Source organism: Scomber japonicus, chromosome 3, assembly GCF_027409825.1.
Source record: "Scomber japonicus isolate fScoJap1 chromosome 3, fScoJap1.pri, whole genome shotgun sequence".
NCBI lineage: Eukaryota > Metazoa > Chordata > Actinopteri > Scombriformes > Scombridae > Scomber > Scomber japonicus.
Window position 1 is genome coordinate 17,584,298 of NC_070580.1, and position 19,215 is coordinate 17,603,512.

General features: G+C 39.5%; 2 protein-coding genes across 2 annotated transcripts; both read left to right on the forward strand.

The window, feature by feature from the left end:
- Positions 1–4,382: 4,382 nt before the first annotated feature.
- Positions 4,383–8,586, forward strand: ankrd33ab (ankyrin repeat domain 33Ab; the record flags this gene model as incomplete). Its single annotated transcript, XM_053316488.1, has 5 exons — positions 4,383–4,416; positions 5,146–5,454; positions 5,570–5,699; positions 6,048–6,188; positions 7,757–8,586. Coding segments are annotated over exons 2-5 (1,362 nt in total), but the record flags the coding sequence as incomplete, so codon positions are not given.
- A 1,941-nt stretch (positions 8,587–10,527) lies between these two features.
- On the forward strand, positions 10,528–18,864 carry LOC128356055 (activin receptor type-1B-like). Its single transcript, XM_053316487.1, has 9 exons — positions 10,528–10,662; positions 13,242–13,487; positions 14,330–14,596; positions 14,736–14,966; positions 15,112–15,279; positions 15,365–15,521; positions 15,653–15,777; positions 15,887–16,017; positions 16,990–18,864. The coding sequence occupies exons 1-9, from the start codon at positions 10,569–10,571 to the stop codon at positions 17,113–17,115; spliced, it is 1,545 nt and encodes a 514-aa protein (XP_053172462.1). The 5' UTR covers positions 10,528–10,568; the 3' UTR covers positions 17,116–18,864.
- Positions 18,865–19,215: the final 351 nt, after the last annotated feature.

Genomic DNA, 19,215 nt, shown 5'->3' on the forward strand with positions numbered 1-19,215 from the left:
GGTCATCCTCCAAATTTGAGAAGAAACCCCTGAGACTAAAGCAAAACTGCTGTAACTATCCCATGATTTGAAGACAAGCAGCGAGGCAGTAGGATACTCTCCTCCCTTCACTCTGTGTGGCCAGATAGTGGATAAAGATTATGAGAGGGACCAAAAGTAAGTGAGGGAGCAACACAGAGGCAGGGAAGGGGAGTGGCTGCGGTGAGGGAGGGGATGGTAGCTAACATGCTGCACAGCCGTGCCAGCATCTGCTTCCCAGTCCCACCTCCTCTCTCCTCCCCTTCTGTTTCCTCCTCCCTCCCTCATCATACCTCCCTCTTTCATCAGACCTCCCTCCTCAGCTTCCCCTCTCAGTTTTTGTTCTGTGGTTGTGGCACCTTCGGCACTGTCATGATTTTTCCATTAAATATGTTAAATGATTCCAAACAACATTAGAGGAAACAAAACAACAAAACAAAAAACTAATTTAAGAAAACATGGATTGTGAAATGTGTTTTTTGCACCTCAGGGCCATCGTACATCTGTGTACTGTTGTCCAACCACACAGCAAAGTAAGTTAACAAAATATGTCACACTTGAATAAAATATAATAGCATGGATTTATGCACTGTGTATAAATCAAGAGGAGACTCAGTATCACAACTGGCTGCAGATGTGCAAACACAGGACTCATCGAACATGCACGCACTGAAATTATTGTATTGGTTTTGTTTTGCTTTGATTTTATTTATTTGACACATTAAAACAAATATTATATAAAAATGTCATACACTGATAAATTCATATTTTGTTGGAATGTTGTGCATAACAAAATACAGTTGAAAATTTCCATTGTGGTCTTCTTCCTCTTCCTCTATTGAGATTTTTTTTTAAATCTGGAAAATCTACTTGACCTGTTGATTCTATAGTCACCAAAGTATAAGAGAAAATACCATGACAATCCCAGTTTCTCAGACGTACTTGCACTTGCAGATTGAATGTAAATCAAAACTAATCCAACAAACATGATCTATAAAGCTGCTAACTGACCTCACCCTTCTCTAATCAATAAAGCAGCTTCCCACTCTCCTTTATCACCACAGGTACAAACACATTTCCTCATGTGGAAATATACCACACACAGTGAACTGGCAGGACCAAGGCAGGCAGATTTAATCTCAAAACCAAGATTAAGTATTCATGACTACATGATCTTCTGAGCACAGCTGTCCAGGCTCACGGCGGCCGGCAGTGTCATTCAAGGAGATTTATGCATAAACTCATACGAACCCAAACATGGACAAAGTCAGTGAAATAGAAGAAGAAAAAACTAAACAAATAGAGCAAAATTTGTCTCTGATACAGCTGTTGCTTCTATGTAACACACATGTATTACACAAACATACACACACACACACACACGCACAGACACATGCAGGAATCTCAGTCCACTGGGGAGAGATTACGGCTATAAAAATATCAAAATACTCTTGCTCTCTTTGCCATCGAGTTAAGCTTTTAAAAACTCTACTGAAATGATGATCCTTGTGAGCTGAAAAGCACTGATCTTTCCCCACTGTAGGATTATTGTTTATCGGTGCATGTGTGTGTGTGTGTGTGTGTGTGTGTGTGTGTGTGCGTGTGTGTGTGTTCAAACCTAATAAGACAATATTTAGTCATTAGGATTAGTCATGTGTGCCTTTTGCATTCAGTGTTGCTTTCGGTCATTCAAATCTTAAATGTAACCACAGTTTTGAACACCAAATTGAACACCTTCATACTAAAATCTCTGATGTCAATGCTGCCATTCTGTCTGCAGCACTTTCTTTCTGTCAGATAGCTCCCCATTATGGATGACATGAGAAGTGCACACAGCAGTAAACCATAGTGTCCCTCTAAATTCATTAAAACACATAAGTGTTACCTTTGCACCGTGTGGCCACACTGGACTTCCTGGCCCATTTGAAGCCCATCTTGATGTCCTGATTGTCCTCATCCGCCAAAAGTTTGTCCTTGCTGGTGTCTGAAATCTTACACACAGGACATGTGAGAGAGAGGGTGTCCATGAGAAAATAAAAATTAAAAAATACCTTTTCTCTATTTTAAATTATTTTAATGAATATGTGTGATAGATTTAGGGTGAAGAAAATGAAAGTGATTGAAAGACTGAGCTAATTATAACACTTTTCACCTCTCTCCACCCTTCCCCCATTCCTATTTTTGCTTCAGCTTAAGTGGTTTCTTATCTTATCTGTGGAATTCTCTGAGAGGACTAAACTGATCAGCAAAGCACACCAAATCCAAGAAGTCTGATTTAATTCTTAAGGATGTAAGATTTACAAACTTGATTAAGGCATGAAGCATTGTATATTGAAGAAGGGTCACACAAAAATGAACTTAAAACCACCCTGATTTTTAAGACAAAGGAGTTTGATAAGCAGCATCAATGTCTTGGTGTTTACAAGATGAAAATAATCCATCCCTGTTTTGTATGGAGCTCTCAGAGTTCTGATCATTTTAATTAAAAAAAAGAAATCTTCATTTCATGGGGACAAAACTGAACTAAAACATGATAAAGATGATTGTAGTGGGCATATTCTTACTTTCAAATGTGGTCTCCTTGTTACAAGTTAGTAAAAATGTGTCCTATACTTGATTACATTCACACAGTGTCAGTACATGTGTAAGATTTATAGCATTGAATATCATTATTTTCATCACCTGACTTATTAAGTTTTGGCTACGTAGACCAAAGACACTTACTTTATCAAACCTGTATCCCAGAAGTTGTCCAGTCTTCCCTTGCACTTTTGCCAAAGTCTTCATCTTGCATTCCTCTTGAAATGATCCCAGTGTGGCGTCCTTTTTCTTCACCTTAAACTCTGTCTCATACTTTTAAGAAACCATGCCCAATCCTGTGCTTTAGTGAGTTGACATAGAGAGAAAAAGTTAAAAGGCTTTAGACAAATAGTTCTACCATTCTGCCTAGGAGTGTTTGCTTTGTACCAGACAGTTTTCTCCTCCAGGCAGATGAGGACAGCTGGTCAATTGCAGTGGGATCTGTGGTCAAGATGGGGTCATTCTTTTCCAGGCACGTCCAGTCACGTCTCACAAACTCATTTCAGTCAAGTGACTGTTCCTAGAGCAGGAGTTTCAACTAATTCAAAACAGACAAACAGACTCATAGAAACGTAATGTGCTTTATTATCATCATAGTTGTATTATCATAGAGTTACTGTACTGCATATATGATTTTAATTACCCAATTTCATTATATATTTTTGCACCTAGCTCAGAACTTTTTATACTAATTTCTAAGTCCTGTAGTGGTGCCAAAATATATCTAAATCCTTTGAGATTTCATTTTATAGAGCACATAGGCTTTTCAGACGTAATCATGTTAATACAGTTACATTTCTGATATTTAGGACACACATATGAGATTTCATCAGTTTCACTCTGTTATGACCAAAGGGTGCAGGCTGAGATTGGTGCTGGTCAACTGTGTGAGAGGTCACCATCCTGTGGTAAATGTGAGAAACACCCATCCTTTGTCTCTTGCCACTGCTGTTCAGTCAAATGAGTTTTGTTTTATCTTCTGAGTTTGGAGTCTGGTCCATCAGCTGAGAGCATGTTGGTCATCTCTGATGGGATTTGATAGCCACCTGTCTTAACAATTAATGAGATTCCTCTAGTTTAAGCAGCTTACAGTTAACATTGTATACATTTACAATTAGATTAATGCTGTGTTTGAGGACAGAGGTAAGGTCTTTATGTGGTTTCTGTGAGATTTTTTAATAAACTTACATGTATTCATATTTGAGATGATGATGTTGTTGAAGTGTGATTGTTTATCTTCCCCAATTTTTGTCTTGCCTTGTCTTATTTTCCCTCTTTGTATATTTCAGATAAAGTATCCCATTAGATAAGTGAAATTTTTTGAGGGTTAAATGCATCTGTGAGAGTATATCAGAAACTGTAAACATGGGGAGTAAATGTCCCAAAAAATAAAGACATGATAGAAGACAATGGTATTGAACTTCAAGAAACTTTTAGTTTAGTCTAGTAAAAAGCAGGTATAATTAACGACCAGGTGTTGTATAAAACCACTTGGTCATATGTGTTGTGTTGAAAGATGAAAATGGCCAAAGCAGTCAATAATCCTCTCGATAAAGCTGTTGTAAGTGGGATGAGCTAAGCGCAAAAGCTGAACACAGAGGAGTCTGTGAAGACTCCTCCTCTCAGTTTTATGTCATCAAGACAACATGTAGGGTGGAAATGAGTAGAGTACCTCTATTTTCAGGCCTCAGAGGAAACTGTAACCTTTCCTCTGCTCTGACAACACAGTAAAAATTTAGAGGAAGTCAGGAGTCATAAGAAGAAGTCATACAAGTGTGACTGACACCTGGATACATTTGCTATTGACTACCCTATACAGTAAGTGTATTTCCTTTATCTTCACATGTTAATTATAGATTATAGTTATAATTAACGTTAAAATAAGTTGAAAAACAGTCAATTGTGCCTTTTTATAGACATGGAATATCTCTTTGTTTTCACAATATTAGGAACTTGAGAGTATAGAAATTTGCATGTACTTATAAATATTACATAGTTTGAAAACAAAAACCCAGTAGTCTTTAGTTTTGATGACCATGTTGGCTTCAAGAAGCAGTGATAGAGCCAAAACACGAGTTGGTGAGGGCCACATGTGACTGAGGTTATTCTAAGGTGGGTTGTTCCTCTTTTAGCCTTCTTCTATGTTCAGCAGGGCTTTTAGATGCTGATCCAGTTACTCAATCGTAAAGGCACACTGAGCTCACACAGCCACACCCACACCATGACACACAGTTGACACACTCAATCCCTGACTGACAGTCTCATGTTGTGCTTTGTCAGTCTGTCAATTGGCAAACTTTTGATCTGTCATGGTGTTGATCTCCAGTTCTCTGAGGCCTTTCAAACAGCAATGTTGTGATTCGCTAACAACTTTGTGCCTGCAACAAGGAGATGATTTTAACCTGGCATCATGAGAAATTATGGAGAGCTTTCCAAGGAAGAAAAATTCGTTTTCATCTCTAGAGCGCACCTGATTGCACCTTTGTTGCTATAGACAACATCCAGCAGTTTCTGCCCAACCAGTTTCTATTTTTGATTTTCTTGTAGATGTAGCCAAAGGATACAGTACCATCCCACCTGTTCTGCTGTTGGAAGATGGCCACTGCAGTGGAGGACCCCCACCTGGGCTCAGGCCCTGATGAAGAAGACGTATCTCTGTCAGGGAGTGAGTCTGATTCAGACAGCCTCCTGTCTGATGACTCCGTACTTCCTGACTACACACAGGACAGAGCAAATGCAGGCACAGCATCAACACTGTATCAAGCGTGTGCCCGTAATGATATCGTCTCTCTACGAAAGGTCCTGGAGAGAGGGGTCACAAAGGAGGAGGTTATGGAGGTGGACATCAATGGCTGGGTGAGAGTCTTGTTCATAATGGCAATAATTCACAACCTGTAAATCATAGAGTTGGCCTGCTGAGGTGTTTCAAACACTTAAACACTCCTTATTTGTTGTTGAATGTTTCCAACAGAATGGCCTGATGTTGGCTTGCTGCAAAGGTTTTGTGGACATTGTATACGGGCTTTACAGCTGTCCCTTTATAGATGTAAATCACCAGGACAATGAAGGAAACACTGCACTGATGATTGCATCCCAAGCAGGTAAGTCACACCTACACACCGAACATTAACAGAAAAGTTAGTTGTTAACACTCACAAGCAAAGTGTAATATAAATATTAATTTCTTGATATAGTAAATATCAAGTTCAGTAGATAAACCAATAAGAAACAACACTACCAATGAGAGTGTCATTTCACAGCAGCAAATAAATATAACCCTTATAAACTGAAAACAGGGAGACTGTAACATTTTCATTTGATATATATCTAACTAACCCCAACAATTGCCTTCATCTGAGGAAATTAAATTCAAACGTTTTGTTTGGGTTTTCAAATGTTTTGTGAGATACTGCTGATCCGACCTCTGAATTTTGTGTATTTCTCCGCAGGTCATGTCAACACAGTCATGTATCTCCTGAACTACTATCCTGGAATAGACACTGAAGTAAGGGACTGCCGTGGTTTCACTGCCCTCATCAAAGCTGCTATGACCGGACGCACTGATGTGATGTCTGCCCTTATTATGGCCGGTACGTACAAGCAGGATACAGCTATGAACTTTCTGGCACAAATGATTTGAATGATTGATTACTTTTTTATTTGGATGCATTGATTGTTAAATAGCACCATGTATCATCTCTCATTTATGGTCCTCAGAGTCTTAGGTTGAACAGCACAGTCGCCTCTCTAACCTTTTCATAAGTAACAAAATGCATAGAAAGCACATTTACATGCACATATAGAGTCATGTTTTTGTCTAAATTTAAACTACTGTTTGCAGACATTCAAAGATCTGAACACTATTCTGGCTCATTCATCTACCTGCGGTACTGCTGAACTCATACAGGAGCTTCTGATATTAATAGATGTTTTTTTTGAAACCTTGACATTATCTCATTATCCAGGACTCTTACAAATTAATACTTATAGCACTGGTGGTCAGAATAGCTCATCCCACGGTTTATCTGTCTATATTTGAAGCCCACTAACTCTATTCGTGAGTGAATGAGCCAGTGACGCCAGACCGGTTTAAGAGATCATTCTGAGACATTATTACTCCTAAACACACCCTCCAGTAATCTGTGATTTACTAGTCTTGCAGGCTGGTTGTAGATTAGCTGCTTGCGCTGCTATTTTTAAGGTGCCATGCATTTCTTAAAATCCCTGCTAGTGTAAATGTATTGTTTAAAGTTACAGCTGGGCTCCATAAGTTGATGTATATCACAGTAAATCGTCACATTTACCTTGGTGATGCTGATGTGTGTTACTGCATATATCTGTGATTTCTTTTTACCTTTTTAATCCACCATTGATATGTTTGTCCTGATAATAATCACAGTAAGACATGTTCACAATGTGCCAGTGTGGTTTTGTGGATATTCTTAGTTATATGACATCAAATTCCTATCATTTATTTAAATTTCATATCAGTAAATTGATAAGAAAGGTAATAATTGACAATATTAAACCCCTCGTAGAATCGTGTTAATATTGCATTCAAAAGTCGACCCCGGTTTGAATCCCGGCTGGAGGTCCTTTGCTGCATGTCACACCCCCCTCTCTCTCCCATGTTTCCTGAAATTTGACTAAAACAAGGTTAAAGATAATCTGAAAAGCAAAATTCACACAGAGGTGGCAATTTTTTTACTTTTGGATTAGGTCTTCTGGTTTTATGTTTTATGTATTTGGCTTACGCGTTATGATATCATATGAATTTGATTTACTGACCAGAATTGCTGCAACCTCTCCAAATTTGACTATATTTTGTCAAATGTTCCTGTCAACTATCAACATTTTTTATCAGCAGAGGTGTTATAGCAGAACATGCACAAGTGTAATAAATCATTATTGATAGCATTAAGTTTAGTTTTTCCAGTTTCTGGGTCCTGGATTGTGCATGCTTTACTCACTGGTATGGTTTAGTGGGGCATTTACTTCTAAACTGAAGCCATCATTAGTATTATTAATGGCACCTGTGCTTTTCCTGCTGTGACAAGTCTAAATGTCAGGCATGAAAAAAGGCCTAAAATATTACAATTTCAGGATAAAATTAACCCTTGCTCTCCTTATTCCTCTGCTCTTCTGTCTCTCTTTCCAGGGGCTGACCTCAACGCAGTAGACTCCACCAAAGGAAAATGTGCTCAGGACTGGGCTCTGAAAACAGGTCGCTATGATACCTTGCATCGTCTCCGCCGCCTTAAATTGCGTCCCAAAGCTGAGCAGTTCTGTGAAAGTTACGTCCCTGAGTGGCCTGAGCTCAAGGAGCTGGTAGCCAAGGCCATATCTGAGAAAAGTGCCAGGGAAAAACTTAGCCACCGGCTCAAATCCACATTCGGATTCAGATTACCTCGTGACCCCCAGGACAATGGGGTCTTGGACCATATGGTGCGCATCACCACCAGTGTCCACAGTCCACTCATTACAACTGGATGTCGTCCACTCTGTCCTACGAGTCCTCCTGAGGTTGGGAAAAAGCGCCTGGCTGTGCCGGAGCTGTTGAAGAAACACCCAGAGAAGGACTTAGAAGAAAATTCAGTGTGTCACAGCAACGGCTCAGTATCACACATCATCCCCTCAATCCACTCTGCAGAGTCTGTCACTGCATCATGCTGTGCTGAGACTGAGCGGAGAGGGAGCATCCTTTCATTGGCCTCCACCAAAGTTGCTTCAGCATTTATTCCTCGCAGTATGGCAAGGAGGAACAGCGTGTTCCCTTCTGGCTGCATTCCCCAGATCAACATCAACAGGCCTTCAGATGTAACGCCAAAGAAAGAAAAGAAGAAGAAGAAGAAGGAAAAGGGCTACCTTGAACCACCCATTTGGAAGTACAAGGAGGCTAAGGAAGAGAGAAAGAGGGAGAAAGCTGAGAAGGAAAAGGCAGAGAAAGAGAAAAAGGAGAAGAAAAAAGAAAAAGAAAAAGAAAAAGAAAACAAGAAGAACAAAAAATAAAGTTTCAAAAAAGGGCTGCTCCTCTGTAACTTCTCATCATAATGTGTTTTTAAAAATGTGTTCAACTCAGGGCTTCAAGCTATCAAATATCTTGGAAATATTCAACAACCCATAGGATTCTTTTTTCTCTGCAGAGACTCTTCAGCAGCTGTTTAAAGCATCCAGCTTCTAATGCCTAAAAATGACTATATATATATATATATATATACATGATTTATATAGTCAGAGAAAAAGTTTATTTTCTATGAACTTATTTATAATTTAGAGAAACAAAAAACTAAATGAGATTTTTTTTCTGTAAATAGCTAGCTAAAAAAAAGCTAACATATGTATTTAACGATGTAACCACATGTAAATATTGTACAATATGTAGCATACATTAAAATGGAGGATCTGTGAGATCCTCTAGTTCAACTTTTAAGTTTGATTGCCATTTTCTGATTTTTGCCAATAACATGATACTTCCTGCTTTAATTAACTCTTTGAGTGCATGGATTCAAATTGTAAATAAATATAAGACAGTAAAGGAGTATTACTTCATTCATTCATTATTGGTGTTTAAAGCTGCACTAGCCAATGGATCAAATGACTATGTGTAATGTGAAAGACAATGTTTGTAGTGATGAACCAACAAGGAGTTACCATCAACTATACGCTGTGTTTCAGCTCATTGTTTTGGTTTTCTGCCCAAAACTTCCCTCTCATCAGCAGTTTTCAGCAGAAATGCTCAGAAACCAACTCTATACCACCAACATGCAGACTGACACATTTAGTAACTAGCTGGTGAACATTTTGAGGACCATTTAGTTGCTAAATAGCCAGATATTTCCCTCAGGAGTTGAAGGAGATAGAAGGAGTGAATAATGGACTTCTCCAGTGAATGCTAATGTTCCTTCATATCTGCAGGATGGAAAAATAGGCTGCAGCCTTATCAGGTGACAAACTTGTATGTCAATGTCGTGTTTTCATATTGTTCTGGTGCACATAAGTGACAAATAAAATGAGATAAAATCAGTCAATGTAACTTTAATATCTAAAGGCTGATGGGAGGCAAGACTACTCAAAGACAACAATTTCAGACGACGATTCTCTAACAGCACACGCTGACAACATGGTAAATGAAGCTTTTCTTTAATCTCTCTAATCATTTGGGGAATAATCTCACAGCAATTGGAGTCTAATTCTGCCATTGAAAAGGAAATGTAGTTCTGCAGGAGCTGTTGACAAAAGTCCCCAAATCTGAGTGACCTCATATTTCAATATTTATCCTTTGTGTATGTATCAGAATCTGAATGTAGCCTTTTTAGTGGCCAAGCAAGCATACAAAGAATGTGTCTTGGCGTAAACAAAGTAATATTACAATTAAATTGAAATTTTTAAACTCTATTAACAGAATGCAATAATAATAGCTTTGAAATGGGACGTAAAACTTAAAATTAAAAATTATTGACACTACAAAGGAAAAGACAGTGCTTTGGTTAAAGAAATGAAGTGTGTAAAATATAGGAACAAAAACAGCAAGAGCAAAAATTAAACTTGACGTGCAATAAATAAATTATGCAACAGTGGAGGTTAAATGCAGTTTGATGAAATATATGAAAGTGAGCAGAAATGCATCCCTTATTTAATCCCTGCTATGGTCACTTATATAGTCTATTTCAAACTGGATTTAACGTTTTACATTCGATATATATAAAGATACCAATCTTCCATATCAATATTTCATGGTGTTGACCTTTAACCTAGACAGATAGACAGAGAGATAGACAGACAAATAGATAGATAGATAGATAGATAGATAGATAGATAGATAGATAGTGACCTGTGTACTGTGAGTGTGTACTGCTGCCTGCTGGTGGATCATGTTCATCGTGTTAGTGAGCCGCACTGACAGGTTAGCTGTCATCATCACGCCTCTCTCCACATCTATCGGAGCTAACTAGTTAGCTTAATGCGCGGTGATGCGACCATGCACCGGGAGTCCAGTGATCATGGCTAATTTACGGCTGTCGTTAGTGGTGGTCGTTCAGGCTGTCCTGTGCGGAACCAGCGAGGGTGAGTAACTTGTTTTGTTTTGTTTTGTTCATAAGCTCAGGACCGCTGTCACCATCATCATCATCCTCATCATCATCACGGCGGACGAATGTGGAGTTAGCTGCCAGCTAATGTTAGCTAGGTTAGCTCGCCGAGCCAGACAACACACACTGTATTGACCCGTCGAAAGGAAAACAGGACAGCCGCCTGTTATTGAATTGCACGGGTATTATATGAATGGCTGTCGTGTAAATGCAACTAACACTTGTCTCATGGTGTGTCTTCTGCTGTTGGTTATTGATGCTAGTCTGAAACAGCGTTTATAATGTGAGCTCTGCTGTAAACACAAACAGTCCTGCTCAGATTTGAAGCCAGGTTGCTTTTATTTGTAGTCCTAAGAAATGCGTGAGTGAGGATGTGCATTCAAATTACAACCCTTCCTTTTCTTGTCTTGCCTTGTCTTGTCTTTTCTTTGCGTTTCTCTGCCTTTTAAACTATGCCTAATATTATTCTGGCAGGCAGTGAAGTAATGATGGCATGAGGTGGTCAGATGATAATAATCTCAAGTGTGGAGCATCCAGGATCAAACAAGTAAAAACTCTTCTGACTGTGTAGCTACAGAGACGGGTGATAAAGGTGATAATACTCACTATTGCTGAGACCTGAGGACCTGGTTATTAGTTCATCTTCAGTAGTTTCCATCAGTAGTCTGCTCTTGCTTGAATGTATAGATAATTAAGATGTGTCTAGCAGCAGGAGTATTATACAGCCTGACCTATACAAGAGTTTGGAGGCCCATACTGATATTGATTAATTGGAAGTTTTCTATAAATCTGATAATGATATTTCAGCTGATATTAATTTTCTCTATTCAACCCATAACATGAATCAGTGTTTATATTGTAATAATGTGATACTGTTGATTACCCTAGAACTGAGAAATCATTTAGATAAAATAGCCAGATGGGAAATTGGGGGATGTCTGTCTTGAGTTTACCTGGTGAATTTCTTATCTGAAAAATCCTGCAGAAATCCTGTAAATTCAACATTACTATATGGCTGTCCTAGCCCTGCGTTTACTCAAATGTTGTATCCTGCACATATTCTTTCATTTTAGGGTACATATCACCCAATTACCTAGCCCCTAGAACAAAGAAAAGTTCCTTCTCCATCCCTCTGTCTTAACTATCTGTTAAATAGCGTCAGGAACAAATTGTAACTATATTGCACGTCATTGAATCCCCACTCTGTGTCCTGTATTGTGCATATTGAGATGTCTTATTTCTCATTCCCATTGTCGTCTGTAATAGCGGGGAACAGGCTGTAAGACATGATGCTGTAAAGTATGACATCTCTGTCCTGCTCTGTTCTGGCTGAAATCTGAAAAGATGTAGCTAAAATGATCTCGTTCTAATGCAGCTGAGTTGCAGTGGTGATATTGTTATATTTCACAAGTAAAGATTATATACATTGTGGTTATGTTTTAACCACTTGAAATATTTTTGCGTTTTAACCACAGTGGTCTCGGCATGTTCCGAAATACTTCATTATTTCTTCTTCAAGTTCTTCTTTGTGGCTGAAAACAATTAGCCCAATATAGATTCAAATTGTGACATATATCCATATATAGCCATGGAAAATCTGAAATGTTAGTTTTGATTCATGTTTAGTCAGCATTAATCTTCCTTATTTCCTTACTTTGTTTCTCGTTTTTTAACCACCAGTATCTGCCACGTTTTTGTATGAGTCAAATGATGTTGAAACACATTAACAGCATATTTCCCATATTTGACGTGGACATGGCTGTGGGTTTGACACAATCAGGACGGGCTCTAGCATGACGATTTTCTGCCGAGAATCCACCAGACTTACTGGAATGTCTGTGTCTTAATAACATTACTTCTACATTCACATAGGAAGTCTCGTTCTCTTGTTAGTCTAATGACAGTCACAGCTGGTCATTTACTCTCTGCTCCTACATGCCCTCAGATAAACCCTCCACCCATTGTCCTAAAGTCCATGCCACTCGAACACACCACACCCCCAGCACTTCCTCTTCTTCCTGACCATGCCAGTAGCATCCTCCTCTAACACTGAAAACATCTGAAAATCTTGCCTTGAATCCCTAAAATATTAAAGGGGTTGTACTGATTTACTCTTCAACATCACTGGCACCTTTTACAAAGCATATCGATTCTTTTGCTATTATCTTCGATGACTGAAAAATGGAGTTTTACAAGCTAAAGAAACCACAGTCGAAGTTCCTCTTGGTGTTTTGCCAACAGTCACGACTGGCTGTTACCGTTTGATATATAATCAATAATAATGTTGATATAATGACTAAGTGGGTAAAAGCAAATAGAACAGCTAGAACAGTCTTGTAGGTCCAGAAAACTATGTAATTTTACTTTAATGCAGCCTTTAAAACCAGAAAGAGAGAACACTTATGCCATATTACGATATCCAAAATCTAAGATGATATCTAGTATTATATCTCAATATTTATACAATACCTATATATTGTCCAGTCCTACTCTGAATCATGCAAATTATCATATTTCTCACTGTGTTGCTTCTTTTTCTCTTCTACATCTCTGCAGCTCTTTGGTGTAACTGCACAACAGCCCAGTGTGACAAGACTGGCTCCCAGTGCGAGACCGATGGGGCCTGTTTGGCCTCCACTTCCTTCATCGATGGCCAAGAGCAGCACATTCGGATTTGCATCACACGTGACAAACTTGTGCCACCTGGACAGCCGTTCTACTGCCTCGGAGCAGAAGGCTTACTCAACATCCACTGCTGCTACACTGACTACTGCAACAGCATTGACCTCAAAGTGCCCTCTGGTGAGAAATGTGAAGCGTTGTACAAGACAGATGATCAATTTTTTCATTTAACACCCTGCTTAACCTGCTCCTAATTCAGAGCGAGTCAACTCCCAATCTTCAACTTTAGCCCTGAAAATGACTCTGTGGCCTAGTTATAGCACACATTCAGTCACAGCTAACATTGAGATGTTATCTAAAGCATCTCAGTTCCTGTGAGTGTCATACACCCTTTTTGTTAGAATATGAGCATTTCCCTTGGTGGTTTGTGTGGTTAGATGTTTGCATAGTGTATGGGAATAAGAATGTCAGGGTAGAATATTGTGACAGGAAGGATAGCTAGTATGAACATAAAACACAGGTTTATGTGAGGGTTGTTAACAAAAAGGAACATCTGGTATAAACAAAGTGACTGATATTTGAACCCAAAGCAGCTCTGCCTGGTTCTCTGGTTGTCATATTCATTGAGTGTGGATATGTTTTCATCAAATCCCACCAGAATATTGCAAACTTGAGGAATCCAGAAAATAATTAATTGGTCTAAATCAAGGGCAGAGTGGAAAAGCATTGTTGATTAAAATGGGAATAAGCAGACTTTTTACAGTAGAAGTATACCTAGTTACAACAGCTTTTCACTTTCAGTGTGCAGATTTGAATATTTCTTTATGAAATAACTGAAAATAATCAATTTAAGTGAATGCAACAGTCTGTTGACTCAGTTTTCTAACTGTCTGCCCAGCTGAAAGCTTCTCACTGTCCTCCTTCAAGGACACAAAGCAGTTCATACCATGGAAAATAGTCAGTTTCATATTTGTATTGGATGGCAGTTGTCACATATTAATTCACTTGTGTTTCCTTTTTAGTGACAACCCAGTCAGGCGTGGGGGGAGGCTACGGTCCAGGTGGGACATGGGGGCTGATGGAACTAGTTGCAGTGATTGCAGGACCACTCTTTCTGCTGTGTCTGCTGCTGCTGGTGGGCGTGTTCATGTATCAGTACCACCAGAGGGCCTACAGCCACAGGCAGAGGCTGGAGGTTGAAGACCCCTCCTGTGACCACCTCTACCTGTCCAAAGACAGGACCCTGCAGGACCTCATTTATGACCTGTCCACATCTGGTTCAGGCTCAGGTCAGTGCACATCGTTACAATGTAGCTGCGGGGCAACATTCATGTTGTAGTTCACAATGGTTTTGTTGTGTTTAGGTGACGTTTGTATCACTAGACTGACGGCTGATAACTGGTCTTCATTCTCTTCTGTTCTGAACAGGTCTGCCTCTGTTTGTCCAGCGGACTGTGGCCAGGACAATCGTCCTACAGGAGATCATTGGTAAGGGCCGTTTCGGGGAGGTGTGGCGAGGACGTTGGAGGGGTGGTGACGTGGCAGTGAAGATCTTCTCATCCAGGGAAGAGCGCTCTTGGTTCCGTGAGGCTGAAATCTATCAGACCATCATGCTCCGCCATGAGAACATCCTGGGCTTTATAGCTGCTGACAACAAAGGTGCAAAGAATGGATGAAAAATGTATAGCTTAGGGTTTTTGATGCTTGTGTTTTATTTCTTGTGTATATTTAATCTAAATCAGTTCATCACTACAAGTAAACATAGAATTTCTTCTTTGACTCTATACCTCTTTATCGTGTTCAGACAACGGCACATGGACCCAGCTGTGGTTGGTGTCAGACTACCATGAACACGGCTCTCTGTTTGACTACCTGAACCGCTACTCTGTCACTACTGAAGGAATGATCAAACTGGCCTTGTCAGCTGCCAGTGGCCTGGCACATCTGCACATGGAAATTCTTGGAACACAAGGTAGTGTTTCTGTTTGGTTTTTTGTACTGCTTTGTGGAAATAAAAGTGACACAAGTGATTGTCATATCCATTTATATCTTGGTAGGAAAGCCAGGCATCGCCCACCGAGACCTAAAGTCCAAGAACATCCTTGTGAAGAAGAACTGCACCTGTGCAATCGCCGACCTGGGTTTGGCTGTCCGTCACGATTCTGCCACAGACACCATCGACATCGCCCCTAATCAAAGGGTGGGCACCAAGAGGTCTGTGTCAACACATCCGCCTACATTTCCTGACCTAATACTGACCGTCTTTTCCCACTGATACCTTTTACAGCATCTTCTTTTCATTCTGTACATGATTACCAACTGGGATTGTTTTGTACGTCTCACAGGTACATGGCTCCAGAGGTGCTGGATGAGACTATCAACATGAGTCACTTTGACTCATTCAAATGTGCTGATATCTATGCCCTTGGTCTGGTCTACTGGGAGATTGCACGCCGCAGTAACAGTGGAGGTCAGACTCTTCTAATTTCACTCTGGTTACTCAACCTGTGTTTGTTTGTTTTTTTGCTTAATACAGCATACAGCACTGATCTGACCATGATGTTGTCCTGTGCTATCAGGTATCCATGAAGAGTATCAGTTGCCCTACTATGACCTGGTACCTTCTGACCCTTCCATAGAGGAGATGAGGAAGGTGGTGTGTGACCAAAAGCTTAGACCCAACATCCCAAATTGGTGGCAGAGCTACGAGGTAATGAAAATGTAGTTAACTGAATTGAAACTACATTCTTGTCTATGTAAATGTTTCAAGGTCTGTTTTATGATGCTTGAATCAAAGTCCATTTAATTTTTGTGCCATTATTCATATCTGACATAATAACATTTTACTCACCAGAGTACAAGGACGTCTAGGAATATGATGGCATTACCAAATAGGACCCTCAGGTTAAACTGATCATCCAAACTCTGTTGTAAACATGCATCATGCAGTGTAAAGACCACCCTCCATACCTTCCACGTTCCATGAGAGATGCACATTTCAAGTGTGCTCACTCTTGATTTTACCTCAAACAAGTGGTTTCAATGTAGTAAAGTCAATTATCTTAAAGCAGAAATGTGGTGTCATTGTATATGTTGGCTAACGTGCAACTGTCAATTGCTGTACAGAAAGGTATGTTTGAGGTCATTTGGAAAGTGTTTGTGTTACAGAGTTTCTCCACCAGAGAGCACTTATAAGTTAATTTTTTTAATTTGAAAAAGTCTTGTCCAGTGCATAATTTGTTACATTTTCAAGGTATTTCTTAATTCATGTAAAAAATGTTTTAAAAACATCCTGTATTGTTTAGGCTGTAGTTGATCTGATTGTTCTTGATTGTGTTTTTGTCCCATTGGATTTTATTGTTGTGATGTTGGTTTGTTCCCAAATCTCAGAATCTATGCTGTTCAGTCCAATGTGATCCCAACTGCTAGAAACACTGGCCACAGCCATGGAAATAAGACCAGAGAGAGAGAGAGTTTTAAAACTGCTTCTTTTCTCTTTTTTTGTTTACAACTTTCTTTTTATTGACATTTTCAAGATAAATTAGCAGGAACAAGGTGTTTCCACAAAAGCCTTCTAATGCAATACATCGAGTTACCTGAACTACATTTGTATTCTCAGCTTAATTTATATTGTATTGTAAACTCTTGATCCTTACTTGCTTTTGTCTTCCTTTTGTTCCAGGCTTTGCGTGTTATGGGCAAGATTATGAGGGAGTGTTGGTATGCTAATGGTGCTGCCCGCTTGACGGCTCTGCGGATCAAAAAGACCCTGTCCCAGCTCAGCATCCAGGAGGACATTAAAGTCTGAGCCAAGTCCGAAGAGCACTGAGAAATGGCACTTGGGAGGACCCGGTTCAAGACTGTAGCACACAGAGAGGAAGGCACCGGGCCTTCTTTCAAGAACGCACAAAGAAAGAGGATATGATGGAGAGTGGCACTTTGTAAAATATTATTCCATCAACACTCCTGCCAGTTTGTGAAGCCACTTGATTTCCGACAAACCCTACCTCGCTTACCCAGCCAAACTACCAAGAACACCTTTCCTGTCTTGTCCTCAGCTACTGCTGCCCTACCTGAACCGTTTTCTCCTCTCTATACTCCGTACTAACAACGATCCTTGGATTTTCTGTACTTGTATGCAATCAATAGCAGGACATGTAATTAACCAGTTAACATTTTAAAAACTCAGTTGCTGATATTTCCTCAAAGTCTCTTGGATCAAACTTGTTTAATAGTGAACAAACAGCATTCGCTCTTACCGTCTTTGTAATGGGGCAACCCGGGAGGGTTAGGGGTGTATTTTACTTATTTCTACTTATTCTGAAATGATCAGATGTTGCTTATAGTATGCGTTTTTGTGAGGTTATTGTGTAGGTTTCTCCATGCTACACCGACACCAAACAGGCACATCTAAAACTGCTTAGAAATCCTTTAAGGCAAGTAACCCATCCGGTTCTGCTAAAACAGTGTTGTTTAGCTGTCTGCCAACTACCATGTAAGCATGTAGTAGTTGAGACAGTTGGCATACATGCAGCCCATTGACTTTAAATAAGGTGTATTGAGATTTCAGAGTCACTGGAGCTTTAGGGCACTTTGCTAAACATGATTTAGCCTTTGGACGGCTTGCCTGGAGCGCTTCCCATAAGCTGATGTAAACCTCAGGTCCTCAGTGTGCTTACCAATAAACAAGCTTTTTTTGTCTGTCTGTTAAAACCAGCTTTAGCAAAATAAACACTTCTCAATAATTTAACATAAATGTACATCATTAGGATGGAGGGTTAGATGTAGAGTGTTGCAGGTGCCAGGGACACAGTCATCGGCCTCAAATAGGAACATTACTTTCACAAAATACTACATGCGGCATTTAGCACCATGGTACATGTAGTATATTTATACTGTAGTGTCCTGTTCTTAATGCAGCTGTTGTCTGTTGATTTAGTCAGTGTAAGCTGCCACAAGTGAACATTGCTCCAGTCCTTCAAGACATTCAGCCGCCACTATTTACACTGTACCTTAAATACGGGGCAAAAAAGTTCTATTTTTAATCCTTTTTAAATACACTAAATCCAGGAGACTAAATGATTGTTTGTTTTTATGTTCATTTTGTGTCAGTATGGAAGTTTCATGTGATTTTTCTTTTCATATTTAGGTGATGCTCTTTTATATCTGATTTTATGCTGGTGGGAAAAAATGAAGGACTTTTGTCTCGCTGTTGGTAAACAGAATCATCTCCTGACTTCTGAAGTAACATAACTGTATGTGTCAGACTTTCTCTTACAGCCCTCTATTACTGCTGAGCAGTATTTGATTTATAAGAAGTGTTTCCCTTCAGTTTCTTTTGTTCACCAAACCTCCTCAATGTGCAAATGTATGTGAATTGTTCCCCTTAAGCTAACATTGTCACAAATCACTGTCTACAGGTACTGTTTGTGAATAGCTTCTCCCGTGTTATTTATATTTCTTCGCTGCAAGTCCCTATATGAAAGCCTGATAGGCCACGTGTGCATGACTACTGACCTCACAGCACTACAACCAAATTGTTCTCAGAAACATCTCCGCTCATGGCCTCCAGTGTTTTCACAAATCATGCCAATCCACTTCAGTATACTATGACTGGAAACTGATAATCTGACTTTTTTTTTTAAAGAAATGTTGACACTAAATACTACTGAAATGTCTCCACACTGTCGTTGACCAATACTTTTATTTTTAAATCACCTGCACTGAATTGTTTTAAGTCTCATGGTGTGTTCGTAAGAAGAACTTGACTTCACTTTGTTGCTGTTTGATTTTGGCTGCAGATGAGGACAGTTTGATAGGTGGTTGGATGTCAACCACATTAGTACAATAAAGGGGGAATTTTGTTCAATAGTATTTGCCTTACAATGTTAAAGATGTATAGCATATT

Coding starts and splice junctions, on each gene's coding strand:
- LOC128356055 (XM_053316487.1), top strand. CDS start 10,569: ATGCGACCATGCACCGGGAGTCCAGTGATCATGGCTAATTTACGGCTG. Junction 14,597..14,735: donor CACATCTGGTTCAGGCTCAG/GTCAGTGCACAT, acceptor TGTTCTGAACAG/GTCTGCCTCTGTTTGTCCAG. Junction 15,280..15,364: donor GGAAATTCTTGGAACACAAG/GTAGTGTTTCTG, acceptor ATATCTTGGTAG/GAAAGCCAGGCATCGCCCAC.